Source organism: Centrocercus urophasianus, unplaced genomic scaffold (assembly GCF_019232065.1).
Source record: "Centrocercus urophasianus isolate 14NV4802_14NV808 unplaced genomic scaffold, USGS_Curo_1.0 seq_25, whole genome shotgun sequence".
Taxonomy (NCBI): Eukaryota; Metazoa; Chordata; class Aves; order Galliformes; family Phasianidae; genus Centrocercus; species Centrocercus urophasianus.
Window position 1 is genome coordinate 15418494 of NW_024884811.1, and position 12736 is coordinate 15431229.

Below are 12736 nucleotides of genomic sequence, written 5' to 3' on the forward strand. Positions count from 1 at the left end.
TCCCCAAGCCTATAACGCTGCATGGGGTTATTGTGGCCAAAGTGCAGGACCTGGCATTTGGCCTTGTTGAACCTCATCCCATTCACCTCAGCCCAGTGGTCCAGCCTGTCTAAATCCCTCTGAAGGGCCTCCCTACCCTCAGGCAGATCGACACCACCTCCCAGCTTGGTGTCATCTGCAAACTTACTGAGGGTGCACTCAATCCCCTCATCTAGGTCATCAATAAAGACATTAAACAAGGTGGGCCCCAGTACCGAGCCCTGGGGGACACCACTTGAAACGGGTCACCAGCTAGACTTCACTCCATTCACCACAACCTGCTGGGCATGGACTTCTAGCCATTTCCTTACCCAAAGAAGTGTATATCTGTTCAGACCACGGGCAGCCAGTTTCCTCAGAAGAAGCCCGTGAGGGACACTGTCAAAGGCTTTGCTGAAGTCTAGGAAGACCACTTCAACAGCCCTTCCCCCATCTACCAGACTGGTCACCCAGTCATAGAAGGAGATGAGGTTGGTCAAGCCCGGTTAGGAAGTATTACTTTTCAGAAAGGGTGGCACTGGAATGGACTGGAATGGACTGCCCAGGGAGGTGGTGGAGTCACCGAGCCTGGGGGTGTTCAAGGAAAGGCTGGATGTTGTGTTGAGGGACATGGTTCAGTGGGAGCAATTGGTAATAGGTGAACGGTTGGACTGGATGATCTTTTAGGTCTTTTCCAACCTTGGTGATTCTATAAGCACAACCTGCTTTTCACAAACCCGTGCTGGCTGGGCCTGATCCCCTGGACACTGCGTACGTGCTGTGCAATCTCATCCAAGATGATCTGTACTATAACTTTCCCTGGTACTGAGGTCAGGCTGACAGGCCTGTAGTTCCCCAGATCCTCCTTACGGTCCTTCTTGAAGATGGGAGTCACATCAGCAAGACTCCAATCCTCTGGGACCTCACCAGTTAACCAAGAGCGTTGATAGATGGCTGAGTGGGGCTTGGCAATCACCCTATTTTTTTTTTTTTTTTTAATTTTTTTTAAAAAAACACCTCCTGCCCAGCAGCCTGCCTGGTAGGATTTTGCTGAAGAAGAACAGCTACAAGCCACCTTTTTCGGCCCCTGCTTTTGATGCCCTGTACATCAGATGTCTCACTCTGGGTACCCAGACTTTTCCAATGCTTTCCTATATCTGTCTTCCTACTGTCAGCCAGCGTTTCATTACAGCTATGGCACAAGCAGACGTGAAGGACCACAGATGTTGGTAGAAAATACCAACAGGAAAAAATTGCATGTAGTTCTCCCTGCTCATGAGAATTTCCACGCACATACATGCACGTCAGTTGTTGCCTTTTATAAGATAATTATAACCATTGTAAACAATTCTGGTAGCAAATTAGTTCAAGAATCAATAGAATCACATTGTTCTGGAGTCACCAATTTCTTGTTAACAACCGTAAAATTAGTAAGGATGCTACTAAGATAATTGAATATATTTGGAATTTTAAGAGAAAAAAAGGTACTATTTAGGGCAATGTTGCCATTTTCAAAAAGATAGAATAAGTTATATGTAAGTTCATTTTATAGTAACCAAAGTCTACATGAAGGAAAAAAAAGACCACAAGTCCTATGAACCAGATTTCCTTTGTTGCAGGATTTTCCCTAGGAATTTAGGCTAAGATACAACGGGTTCATCTCCTTCACTGTGTTGTTTTCAAAACTAAGTTCTAAACTGACTATCATAATTTACAAGAAAATAAAATTCTGCAAGCTGACACGTTCAGCTTCCAGTTCATGAGTTTTTCATGCCATGCACTCCCTTTTCAATCCTCAGGGAAAACAAAGTAATGGAAGGGAACAGAAAGGAAACTTAACATCAACAGGACTTGAGTGAGTTACCCAGGCCTACGCAGGAACATTCAACTATAGAAAGCTAGTAATTATCTTCTTTTACACTAAGTGCCTAGATTTCTCCCAAACCCCTTAATAAAATGAGAAAAGCTCTACATCATTTGTCTATCAGGTGCTTCACTTGATTCCTTACACTGAAGTCACCCACACAGTACATAATCACACTACATCCATTTCTTGCCAACTTCCATTGTTTCATCAGGAACACATCTGAGAACATCAAAAGCAAATGGGAGTACAGAATGCTTTTCCCTCCTGGATAAGATAAAACACAGATCAAGTACTAAGTCATGTTATCAGTTATTTCTGTGAGAGTTCACAGCTCACTTGACCTTTCTATAGGTCTATGCATATAAAAGAAATTTTGTAACAGAAATTTGTTGTCTGCGATGCTACAAGCTTGTGCTCTTCAACATTTTTATCAGTGACTTCGATAGCGTGACTGAGAGCACACTCACCAATTTTGCTGATGAGTAAGCTGAGCAGTGAGCTGACAAGGGAGAAGGAAAGGATGCCATCCAAAGGGACCTGGAAGCTTGAAAAGTGGTCCCACGTTAACCTAACGTGTTTCAACAAGGTCAAGTATAGTGTGTTGCAGCTGGGTTTATGGCAATCCCTGACTAGGAGTAGAATTCAAAGTGCAGCCCTTGGACCTGGGGGTTCTAGTGGATGAAAAGCTGGATGCAAATCATCTATGTGCACTTGCTGCCTGGAAGGCCAACTGCACCCTGGGCTACATTAAAACAGGGGTGGCCAGCAGAGAGAGGGAGGTGATCATCCCACTCTGCTCTGAACTCATGAGACACCACCTGCAGTACAGTATCCAGAGCTGGGTCCCGCAGCACAAGAAAGACATGGAGCTGTTGGAACAGGTCTAGAAGAGGGCCACGAGGATGATCAGATAACTGGAGCACCTCTCCGACAAAGAAAGGCTGAGGGAGCTGGGATTGTTCAGTCTAATAAGAGAAGACTTTGGGGAAACCTCACTGCAGCCTTCCTGTAAAGAGAACCTATAAATCAGAGGGAGACTGACTTTTTACACAGGCATATAATAGGACAAGGAGAAATGGTTAGATTAGATGTTATAACAGTGGCTAAGCACTGAAACAGGTTGTCCAAACAAGCTGTGGATGCCCCACCCCTGGACTTGTTCAAGACCAGGGTGAACCAGGCCCCAGGCAGCCTGATCCAATGCCTGATAAAGGAACTCTTACTGCAGCATGGAAGTTGGGCCATCTAATGATGGTCTTTGAAGTCCCTTCCAACCCAAGCCATTCTATGATTCTGTGATTCTACCACATACAATTTGGCTACAAGATTCGTACAGATCTACCAAGGTACTGATGGATTATAAGACTGCAATAGATACAAAAAACTACAAATTTACAGAACATTAATCTCAACAATCCCAGTCATACAATGGAATAATGTAGCCTCCACTATGCTTAGCTATTTTTTATTACACAGCATTTAAGAATTCAAGCAAACTGCCAGAGCAGTAGCATTTGCTGTCTGTCACAGACAAACTTTAAGAAGTTCTGGAATAAATTTCAGACTGAAGTCAAACAAAAATACTTCTTCAACCTTACCACTACTCCATATAGTGTGCACACTTAAGAATCCATATCTACACTACTTTATTTTGTTGCAAACATGAACAATTATACTTACATACAACTGAGAATAATAGCCGGTCATTAAGTCAGAATCTGTATTAATTATACTTGCCCATATCTTGTCAAACAAAAAACAACAAGAAAAAAAATACAGATGGCATTTTGTTAAAGTATGCCAAACAAGATAAGGAGGAGACCATAAAATTTACTATTAGCTATATACAATATTCACAAATATTGAGACATCCAAGAAAGCAGAGAAAAAGAAAATAAACAGATTTTACACTTCAGATAGCACAGAGACATCCACAAAAGTTAAGCAACGCTCATGCACTCCATCCCTCTCTCCCCCAAAAAGAAGCCACAAAAAACACAAACTCTTTCAGATAAGAAAGCTGTTAAGTGACACTTCCAATCATAACTAAGTAAGTACCTTGGCTTTAATGTGGACACGGCTCCTGTTGCACTTGAGACTGAAGCTGAGGGATCAGCACATGAACTTTTACATTCTTTTTCAGCCCGGTCCTCCTGCTCTCTTTCACGAGCCTCTGAATGAAGAGCATAGAAATGACAAATAACAGAACTCAGAGTTCTACAGAGTGAAACAATTATCTTCATTTTAAGACTTACATAAGTTATTTGAAAAAATAACAGTAAGTAAAGCATTTCACCTGAAAATGGCTTTGTTACTCTTTCAAATAATTAAATTTCCATTGCTACCATAAAGATCGCTCAGAAAAAATAAAAAAAAAAATCCAAAAAACTTCCAGTTATTAGTTTGCATAGTTGATCATATTTGTCAATAGCTGGAAAGCTTCTCATACAACAATGCCAATATTTCAACATTTTCAATGTTGTATTAAAATAGTACGAATCACTTCAGAGAGCTCTTGAAATTTTCATAGCAAGAAACTGAGTTAGAACTGAAGTTATCACAGGTGCAAATAACTTATTTCCCATAAATTATATTTAGTTATCTTTTTATTTATTTTCATTTTACTTATTGAAAAAGAATTCCAGTAAATAGCAAAGTAAAATCAAACAGAACCATCCATTTCAAAGTTGAGTTAGGAATCTCATACAGCATGGTGGGGTTAAGATACAAGAACAAATAAAGCTGCCATAATTCTAAGAGTGAGATACAGCTAATCTATTTCTAAGAAATCTCAAATAACTTCCACATAGCAAAGAAAAAAAACCAACAACTCTCCTTCTATATGAGAAACAAAATTTTCCTGTTTGCTCACAATGCACAGAAACATTTTCCTCCAAAAGAGAAACAGAAACAACTACAAGATACAGATTCAGATGACACATTATTAGTTCTCCTAATTCCCAGCTAAAGGAGAAGAGATGTTCTCAAAAGAGATCATCACAATTATTTCAAAGCTAGAAGTCAGTAGTGTACTTTATGAAAACTGAAAAAAGTTCACAATACCATATTAAAAATAAAAAAAGCTGAATTACATACAAAGCTTTGTCATTTTTAGTAAAATGACTAAACTTGTGATCAATCATATGCTGTTTCTTTTATGGAGAAAATTCTAGAAATTCTTCTTAAGGACAACAGAGGAGAAAAGATGTCCAGATGCAGTTCAAAATGTCTTGACTTAAAAACATTACACTTCCTTGTACTAGTTTATAAAATTTCTCTTCTAATTTTTTTATAGGAGATGGTTCCCCAAAAGAGATCATAGTTTGATGTAAACAAGAATTGAATCTGAGTTTTCAACATGAAATAAATACTACTGTATTTTGACTTGGTTAGTACAGAAAAGGGTTCAAATTAAACCCTGGAGTCCCTTGTATATTTGAATTTCACAATGTCTGAAAGTCTGTAACGTCAACAAGCATCCACAGAGCTGAACCAGCATGATTCCATGTAGAATCAAGCAATAAAGAACAACCAACACTGCACTGATCTCATTCTTCCAACAGAACTGCAGTTTCCTAATGAAGGACTTCCAGACTACTATCTTCATAAACTGAAACACTTCAGAGAGAAAATAAAATTTTATCTCACCTATAAGCTTCTCAACCATAATCATATGAATAACACAAAGAAAAAGAAACCAAACTTGGTTTCTTTTTCTTTTCTTGGTTTCTCAAACCAAAAAAAATCCACTCCATTTTCTGCACATACTAAGTGGAAGCAGAAAGCACAGGTGTCTGGAATGGCAAAAAGAACTCTAGAACACTAGCATCTTCCATATTTGGAATACTGTTTGTTTAGATAAGAGAAGGAAAACATACAACTCTCATCACATTTTCTTGCAGGCCAACCATTCCCAGCACAGTAGAAAATAGAAAAAAATATGAGCTGCTGCGTAACTGACTGTATGTCACAGAAGACATTTCCCTACTATTCTGCATGTCTAATTTAAAGCTCTCTGAATCAAGTTCCCTTTCAAAATAAAAACAATAGTTTGAGTTAAAAGATGGGACATGGGGAATTGATTTCAAACTAAAAGAAGGTAGACTTACATTGGACAAAAGAAAAAGGCTTTCTTACAGCAAAGGCAGTGAGGCACCGGAACAGGCTGCCCAGAAAGGTGGTGATACCACATCCCCAGGGACATTCAAGACAAGGCTGGACCAGGATCTAAGCACCCTGATCTAATAGTAGGTGTCCCTATTCTTCACAGGGGGAGAGTTTGACCGTTTGACCTTTAAGATCTCTTCCAACTCAAACGATTCTGTGATCCTATGATGAGTCTTATATTTAAATTCAGCTTTCTTCCTGGGTTGGTGTGTAACGCCTCACAGTAGGAGTCCTGCAGTCGCTGATCCCTCGCACACTCTGACAACATATGCAAACGAGTAGTTTTTCCTATTCATCCATCTCCACTGTGTTCGAGATTGCCTTCCTGCAGCACAGCTGCACTACTTCATTCCCTAAAAGCCAGTCTGAGCCACCAAAACATCACTCCAACGGAGAACAAAACGCGTTTTAAAACACACTAGCTAACTGCTCACGCGTTTCTTACCCAAGACCTTCCTGCTCCTTTCCACAGCAGTTCTCCTCGTCTGCTCAAACATGGCTTCAAGATCGAAAGTCCGAGCCTTCTTCCCTAGAAACGCAGACAAGCGGACGGTCAGCGCGGCTCGCCCGGTCAGGGGCGGTACGGGCCGCCCAGGCAGTGCGAGTCACCGGGCCCCGCCGCTCGCCTCCCGCCCGAGCCCCTCGCCGAGGTCCGCAGGCCGCAGCGACGCCCCGGCTCCCCTCAGTCGCTCCCCGTCCCGCATCGCAACGCACCGAAGCCCGAGAAACCCATGGTGGCCGCTAGCTCCGGGTCGGCTCCCGCCTGCATCTCAGCGTCTGCAAAGAGGAGAGGGAGAAAATAACGGCGGTCAACGAGAAGCGACAAGGCTGAGTCCGGCCCAGCCCGGCCCGGCCCGGCCCGCCACTCACCACCCTCAGCAGCCGGCGACTCCATGCTGCGGCCGGCCCGGAACCACAACAGCCGCGGCAGGAAGCGGCAGGGCGAAGAAAGGCGCAGCCGCCGGCACCGCCTCACAGGGCGAACGGAGTCTTTTACGTGTCAGAGGCCAGCCCTTCTGTCAGCCGCCAGGGCGTTCGGAACGATTCTGAAGCCAGACAGCTGCTGTGATCAGAATCACACAGAATCACAGAATGGCCAGGGTTTGAAGGGACTTCAAGGATCATGAATCTCCAACCCCCCTGCCACATGCAGGGCCACCAACCTCCACGTTTAATACTAGATCAGGTTGCCCAGCGCCGCATCCAATCTGGCCTTGAACAATTCCAAGGACGGGACATCCACAGCCTCTCTGGGCAGCCTGTTCCAGCACCTCACCACTCTTTCTGTAAAGAACTTCTCCCTGACATCCAACCTAAATCTTCCCTCCCTCAACTTAAAACCATTTCCCCTCGTCCTGCTGTTATCTACCCTTTCAAAGAGTTGATTCCCCTCCTGTTTGTAGGCTCCCTTTAGGTACTGAAAGGCTGCAATGACGTCACCCCACAGCCTCTTTTCTCCAGGCTGAACAAGCCCAGCTCCCTCAGCCTGACTTTGTAGGGGAGGTGCTCCAGCCCCCTGACCATCCTAGTGGCTCTCCTCTGGACCCCCTCCAACAGCTCTGTCTTTCTTGTCCTGGGGGCTCCAGACCTAGACACAGTACTGCAGATGGGGCCTCACAAGAGCAGAGTAGAGGGAGACAATCACCCTTCTGTCCCTGCTGGCCACCCCTCTTCTGATGGATCAGGACACTAAATGTGATGTATAAAAAATGGGCTCGTCCCACAAAAGCCAGCTTCTCCAGTTTCCAAGGTTGGAAGCATTTCAGTAATGCATAGCACAGCTACTGTGCTCACAAACAGTGTATTCTGAGTTGGTGGATCTGCAAGGCTCACTGACACAGCTCTTGGCTCCACGCAGCACCACTCATAGTCCAAACCCAATGTCTGAGAGCAGCGTCCCAACACTTGCCTTATGGACCCTTCAACCATCTTCGTAGCTCTCTTTGTTAGTCATCTTTATTAGTTTAACACTAACAGATCTACATTTCATGTTGTGCCCAGACAGCACGCAGCCCTTAGTAGAGCCCTGAGCCGAGCCAGCACACTGCATCTCAGTGACAGGGATGGATGACCCCGGATTTTGTAAACCCCCTCATCATAAACACGACTGCTGCATTAAGATGACTTCTGCTCCTGCACTTCAGCTCAGTCTGTGTGTATGCCCACATAGAGGGGCCTGTGCTCTTTTTTGTTCCACACTGACACGTTTGTTCAGCAACAGCCATGAACATATTACTTTTAGAACCCGTATTTTAGTTTAGCAAAAGGAATTCATAACTGATACTAACAAAACTTTCCATTTCAACTTCAGAGGGTTGAGAGTCTTATTTCCCTTAATAACTGCACTGGGAACATAACAAATACTTTCATCTTTTGCCTCACAAGCACGGCTGTCGCTGAGGCCAAAAGCCAGCAACAGAACCGCACCAAACACACATCCGGGAGCACGGCTCTCCTGCAGACACCCGGACCGCCCCTCCAACCCGCCCGCCAGCCGCGCCCCGCCCCGCCATTACGCTCCCCCTTATCACACGCCCAGCCCCTCCGCCTCAGCCCCCCCACCTCCACCTCCATCTCCGGAAGGCGGAACTGCGTCAGGCGCGCGAGGCCTGTCGGGATTTGGCGGGGTGCGGAGCGGCGGGTTCGCGCTGTCTGTTTGTGTGCGCGGGGGCTGCACCGCCCGCTTGGCCCCGCCGCCGCTTCTCGGCCCCGCCACCGCCCGCTCGGCCCCGCCGCCTCCGCTCGGCCCCGCCACCGCCATGCCTGCCGCCATCAGCCCCGCGGCGCCCGCCGGGCACGAGGCGCTGGAGATCGCGGGCCGCATCGTCGATCGACAGATCCAAGACGATCGCTGCTACCCGGACCTGTCCGAGCTGCTGGCCGTGCCCGCGCCCGGTGAGCAGCGCCCCGTCAACCTTCGCGTGCGTCGCCTCAGCCGCCCCGCTCCCGCTTCCCCTCCCGCCGCCTTTCGCAGGGCAGCCTCGTGAGCCCGGGCTCCACCTCCCGCCCCGGGCCGCCATGGTCCCTCGAGGCCCTGGCGGTAGCGGGACTGGATCTGTCGCGGCCGGGCCTCGTAATAGAGGCAGCGCAGTGTGAGAAGCGGACATGTACCGCTCCCGGGTCCTGTTTCCCCCGAAGGGATTTGGGCGTTTGGTTTCCACTGTGCGGTGCGCCTCGTGTTGCCAGGCATCCAGCGGCATCCTGAAAGCACGGGCAGCCTCACTTCCTCTCTCAGGCTACTTTGAACGACTTTGGTTTCTCAGTAGCCACATATCACGTGTAGTTAGGTTGCTCTGAAAGAAATGCCTCCTTTTTGATTAAAGGAAAATGCAAGAGTTACATAGAGAAAAATAACACTATTTGATAGGGCAAATTCCTAGCTACAAAACACTGTCAACATAGTTGTCATCATTAGCTATGCATTTTCACCAGTCATGAAAATGAACCTGCATGCCACAATCTGCTCCAGCAGAGGTGACCTGCAGCCACCACTGCTGCTGAAACATTTTCCTGTTCTCACACCCACTGTTTGGTCGCCACAGGCATTCAACAAGCAATGAAAGATGCCAGTGGGTGCCATTTTTTGGCATGGAGAAATTCAGTGACACATCTTTGTGCACTTCCATGTCAGATGCCATTTTGTTGGACTCCCCCTCTGCTGCCATCTGTCAGAGGGCAAGAAAATGTAATGGGATATTGGCAGGAAGGTTCAGTGTCTGCTGCCATACTCCAACATCCACTTATGTTCTGGCCAACAAAATAGGAAGCATTACTTTCAGAACAGCCTTTCCTAGTTAAGATGTAGGGTGTAGCTTTTCTCAAACGCTGTGTCCTTTCTGAAACGTCACAGCAGCATTTCCTACTTCGTACAACCACCAGTCTGCATGAGTGAGCAGTTAGGAGGCACTGTGGGTGATCTGGTCAGTGTGCATCCAGTGGGTGTCGGGATGCCTTCAGATAAAAGTATGAGTGCGTAGCCGAAGTGTAGTTGCCTGTGCCATCAGAGAGTTGCATTACATAAGATAATATAGAGCCTTGGGAAGTTTAACTTTCAGATTCATTTTCACAGATTAGGAAAAGAAAAAAAATTGAGGAAAATAGAGAATTTTCTTTCTGTGTGTGAATACATCCAATTATTTATAGGAACACTAATTTTTGTTGTTCTTAATTGCAGGAAGCCCTACTGTTTCTGGCATGACAGATATGGATTATCCTTTGCAAGGTCCAGGCTTGCTGTCTATCCCTAATCTTCCAGAAATCAGCTCGGTTCGCAGAGTCCCACTTCCCCCAGAGCTAGTGGAGCAATTTGGACGTATCCTGCTGAAAAATGATGTGTTGGGTATTGTATGTGACAGTGCTAGTATTGAACTTCTACACTTTTATAATCTTTTTTCCCTAATACTTCTGTCAGACTCCTATTAATGAACTTCGATATTGTTTATATTCTTATTTCAAGGCTCCAAGTGGTAATAAGGTCAATTTGTGTAGAGACGCTGGTGGAATTAGTTCCTGTATAAGGAACTTCAGGCGTTTATGGTACATAGTTTGTGTACTGTTCTATCTAGAGCAGGTTTGTTTTTTTTAATATTCCAAAGGAGATTGCCTTTGCTGGTCTGAACTCATTTCTTCCTTACATCAGTATTACTTCAGATATGCAATGCAATTGCATGATGGGAGTATTTCCAGAAATCAGCAGAGCTTGGCTAACAATTGACAGCGACATTTTTATGTGGAACTATGAAGATGGGTATGTTTAGAACATTTTCTGGATTATATAATGTTGATAATTATGTCTTAACTAAGCAATTGTTATAGTTGGAGATTGCTTGCCTGCAATGCAGAGGTGTGCTGTTCTGTTGAAGTTACCTTGATTTCTTTTAGTTTTTTACTAAAACTTCTGAGTAGCAAGTGTTGAAGGAGTTTTGAGAGTTATAATGTTTACAAATTCTCTAGAGATGAAAGAACTACTTAAACTACTAAGAACTACTTAAAGTACCTTTTCTCAGATTTCAGCATTAGATGATATCCTATAAATCCTGTTTTATATGTGCTAGGCTTTGATTATGCCAAAGAAAGTAAAAAAGTTGAAAAAGTGTATTAATTGTCTGATTCTTCTAAGTAGATTGGGTAAGTATAGTGATCAGTGGTTATTTAGGATAGGAGTGTGGCTGTATACTCTTAATTATTTTTAAGGTTGTGTGATGGAAGCTTTCCTGCGTAACTTATTTGAGGGATGCATAAAATTGAAAATAATCTAATAACCATTTCAAATGGCAGTTTTTAATATCCAGATTTGTCAGATTCTTTTTTTCTGCTTATTTTCTAGTGGTTTTTATGTGTATGAATATTAAGAATTTCTTTATAGAATTTGTTGTGTTTTGTTTTATCCTCACATCACTCCTCCCCTTACGTTTCCGTTGTATCATAGAGTATAAAGCATGTTAATTAACTATTTACCAGGTAATAGAATTCTTTATGGTGTTAGGTTGCTAGGGAGGAGGTTGGAACTTCTTTTCAATAGATATTTTTTGATACAAAAAAGATGCCGTATATGTCCCTTTCTCTAGATGTTAATTGTCATTACAGATACTAGTTAATGTAATTCAGAGTGGACTGTGTAAATTAACTAAAACCAAAACCATAAAATAGTGCAGTTTGATTTCAGGTTTAAAATTTTCCCTTAGAGAGATTTGTCATTCTGTTCTGCTGGATCTGTTTTCACCCAAAGCAAAAGGGGGAAGATGTCTTCCAAACATAACAATATGTATTCAAAATGTTTTAAAAAGTATTAAGAATTCTAAAATACGGGTATCTGATATTGTTTACTTTGCTACTATGTGACATCTGACACGGCTTATGCAATTGCGTGGGGTTTTTTTCCTGTTTTGTTAACAGTGGCGATCTGACTTACTTTGATGGCCTTAGTGAAACTATACTTGCAGTGGGTCTTGTAAAGCCAAAGGGAGGTAAGAAGTATATGACAGCAATTAGACTTAAATAGTAACTGATCTTTTATATATATATAAAATATAAATTTTGTATGTACTTCGGTAAAAACCTGTGTTTTACTTGGTATATATGCAAGATAAATTGTTTTGTTTTTAGAAACATGATTTAATAAATTACAGGTGAAAATTGATGTTTAGTTTAACAATCACATTGATGAGCTTGGAAGAAATCTCATGTCGTACTAACATTTGTGCTGTTAATACGTTGCCACAATAACTTCCTAGAGATTCTGATTTCTAGCGCTTGCAGTTCATTTGATACCTAATAATGTGACATAATATTTAAATAGACACTGAAGTAGCTTTATAAGAGAATTGTAGTTAATTAAGAAAAAAGTGTTTTTAAGAAAAAAATGTTTTTGAGTTCTTGTATTTCATGAAGTGGAAGCTGAACAGCTGACTATTACTCCTTTGTAGCTCTAGAATTTTCTAGACCACAACCTAACCATACTACCCTAACTAACCACCCTCCGCTAAATCATGTCCCTGAGCACCACATCCAAACAGTTTTTCAACTCATCCAGGGATGGTGATTCAGCCACCTCCCTGGGGAGCCTATTCCAGTGCTTAACAACCCGTTGTGTAAACAAGTGTTTCCTCATATCCAACCTAAGCCTCCCCTGTGCAACTTGAGACCAACCCTGCTCTCGCTGTAAGCGCCTTTCAGGTGTTGGAA

The 12736-nt window shown here is 43.5% G+C and overlaps 2 protein-coding genes across 2 annotated transcripts in view; one reads left to right on the forward strand and one right to left on the reverse strand.

Annotated features, from left to right (window-relative positions):
- WDR70 (WD repeat domain 70) overlaps positions 1 to 7001 on the reverse strand; it is a 146978-nt gene extending 139977 nt beyond the window's left edge. The window contains exons 1-4 of the mRNA XM_042825803.1: positions 6923 to 7001; positions 6767 to 6829; positions 6498 to 6581; positions 3944 to 4058 (exon numbers count right to left, since the gene is read on the reverse strand). Of these exons, the coding sequence (XP_042681737.1) occupies positions 3944 to 4058; positions 6498 to 6581; positions 6767 to 6829; positions 6923 to 6947 (287 nt within the window). The 5' untranslated portion in view covers positions 6948 to 7001. The remainder of the gene's footprint in view (positions 1 to 3943; positions 4059 to 6497; positions 6582 to 6766; positions 6830 to 6922) is intronic.
- Positions 7002 to 8844: 1843 nt separating this feature from the next.
- Positions 8845 to 12736, forward strand: part of NUP155 (nucleoporin 155) — a 32714-nt gene continuing 28822 nt past the window's right edge. The window contains exons 1-4 of the mRNA XM_042825860.1: positions 8845 to 8947; positions 10227 to 10364; positions 10703 to 10799; positions 11948 to 12018. Coding sequence (XP_042681794.1) covers positions 10247 to 10364; positions 10703 to 10799; positions 11948 to 12018 — 286 coding nt within the window. The 5' untranslated portion in view covers positions 8845 to 8947; positions 10227 to 10246. The remainder of the gene's footprint in view (positions 8948 to 10226; positions 10365 to 10702; positions 10800 to 11947; positions 12019 to 12736) is intronic.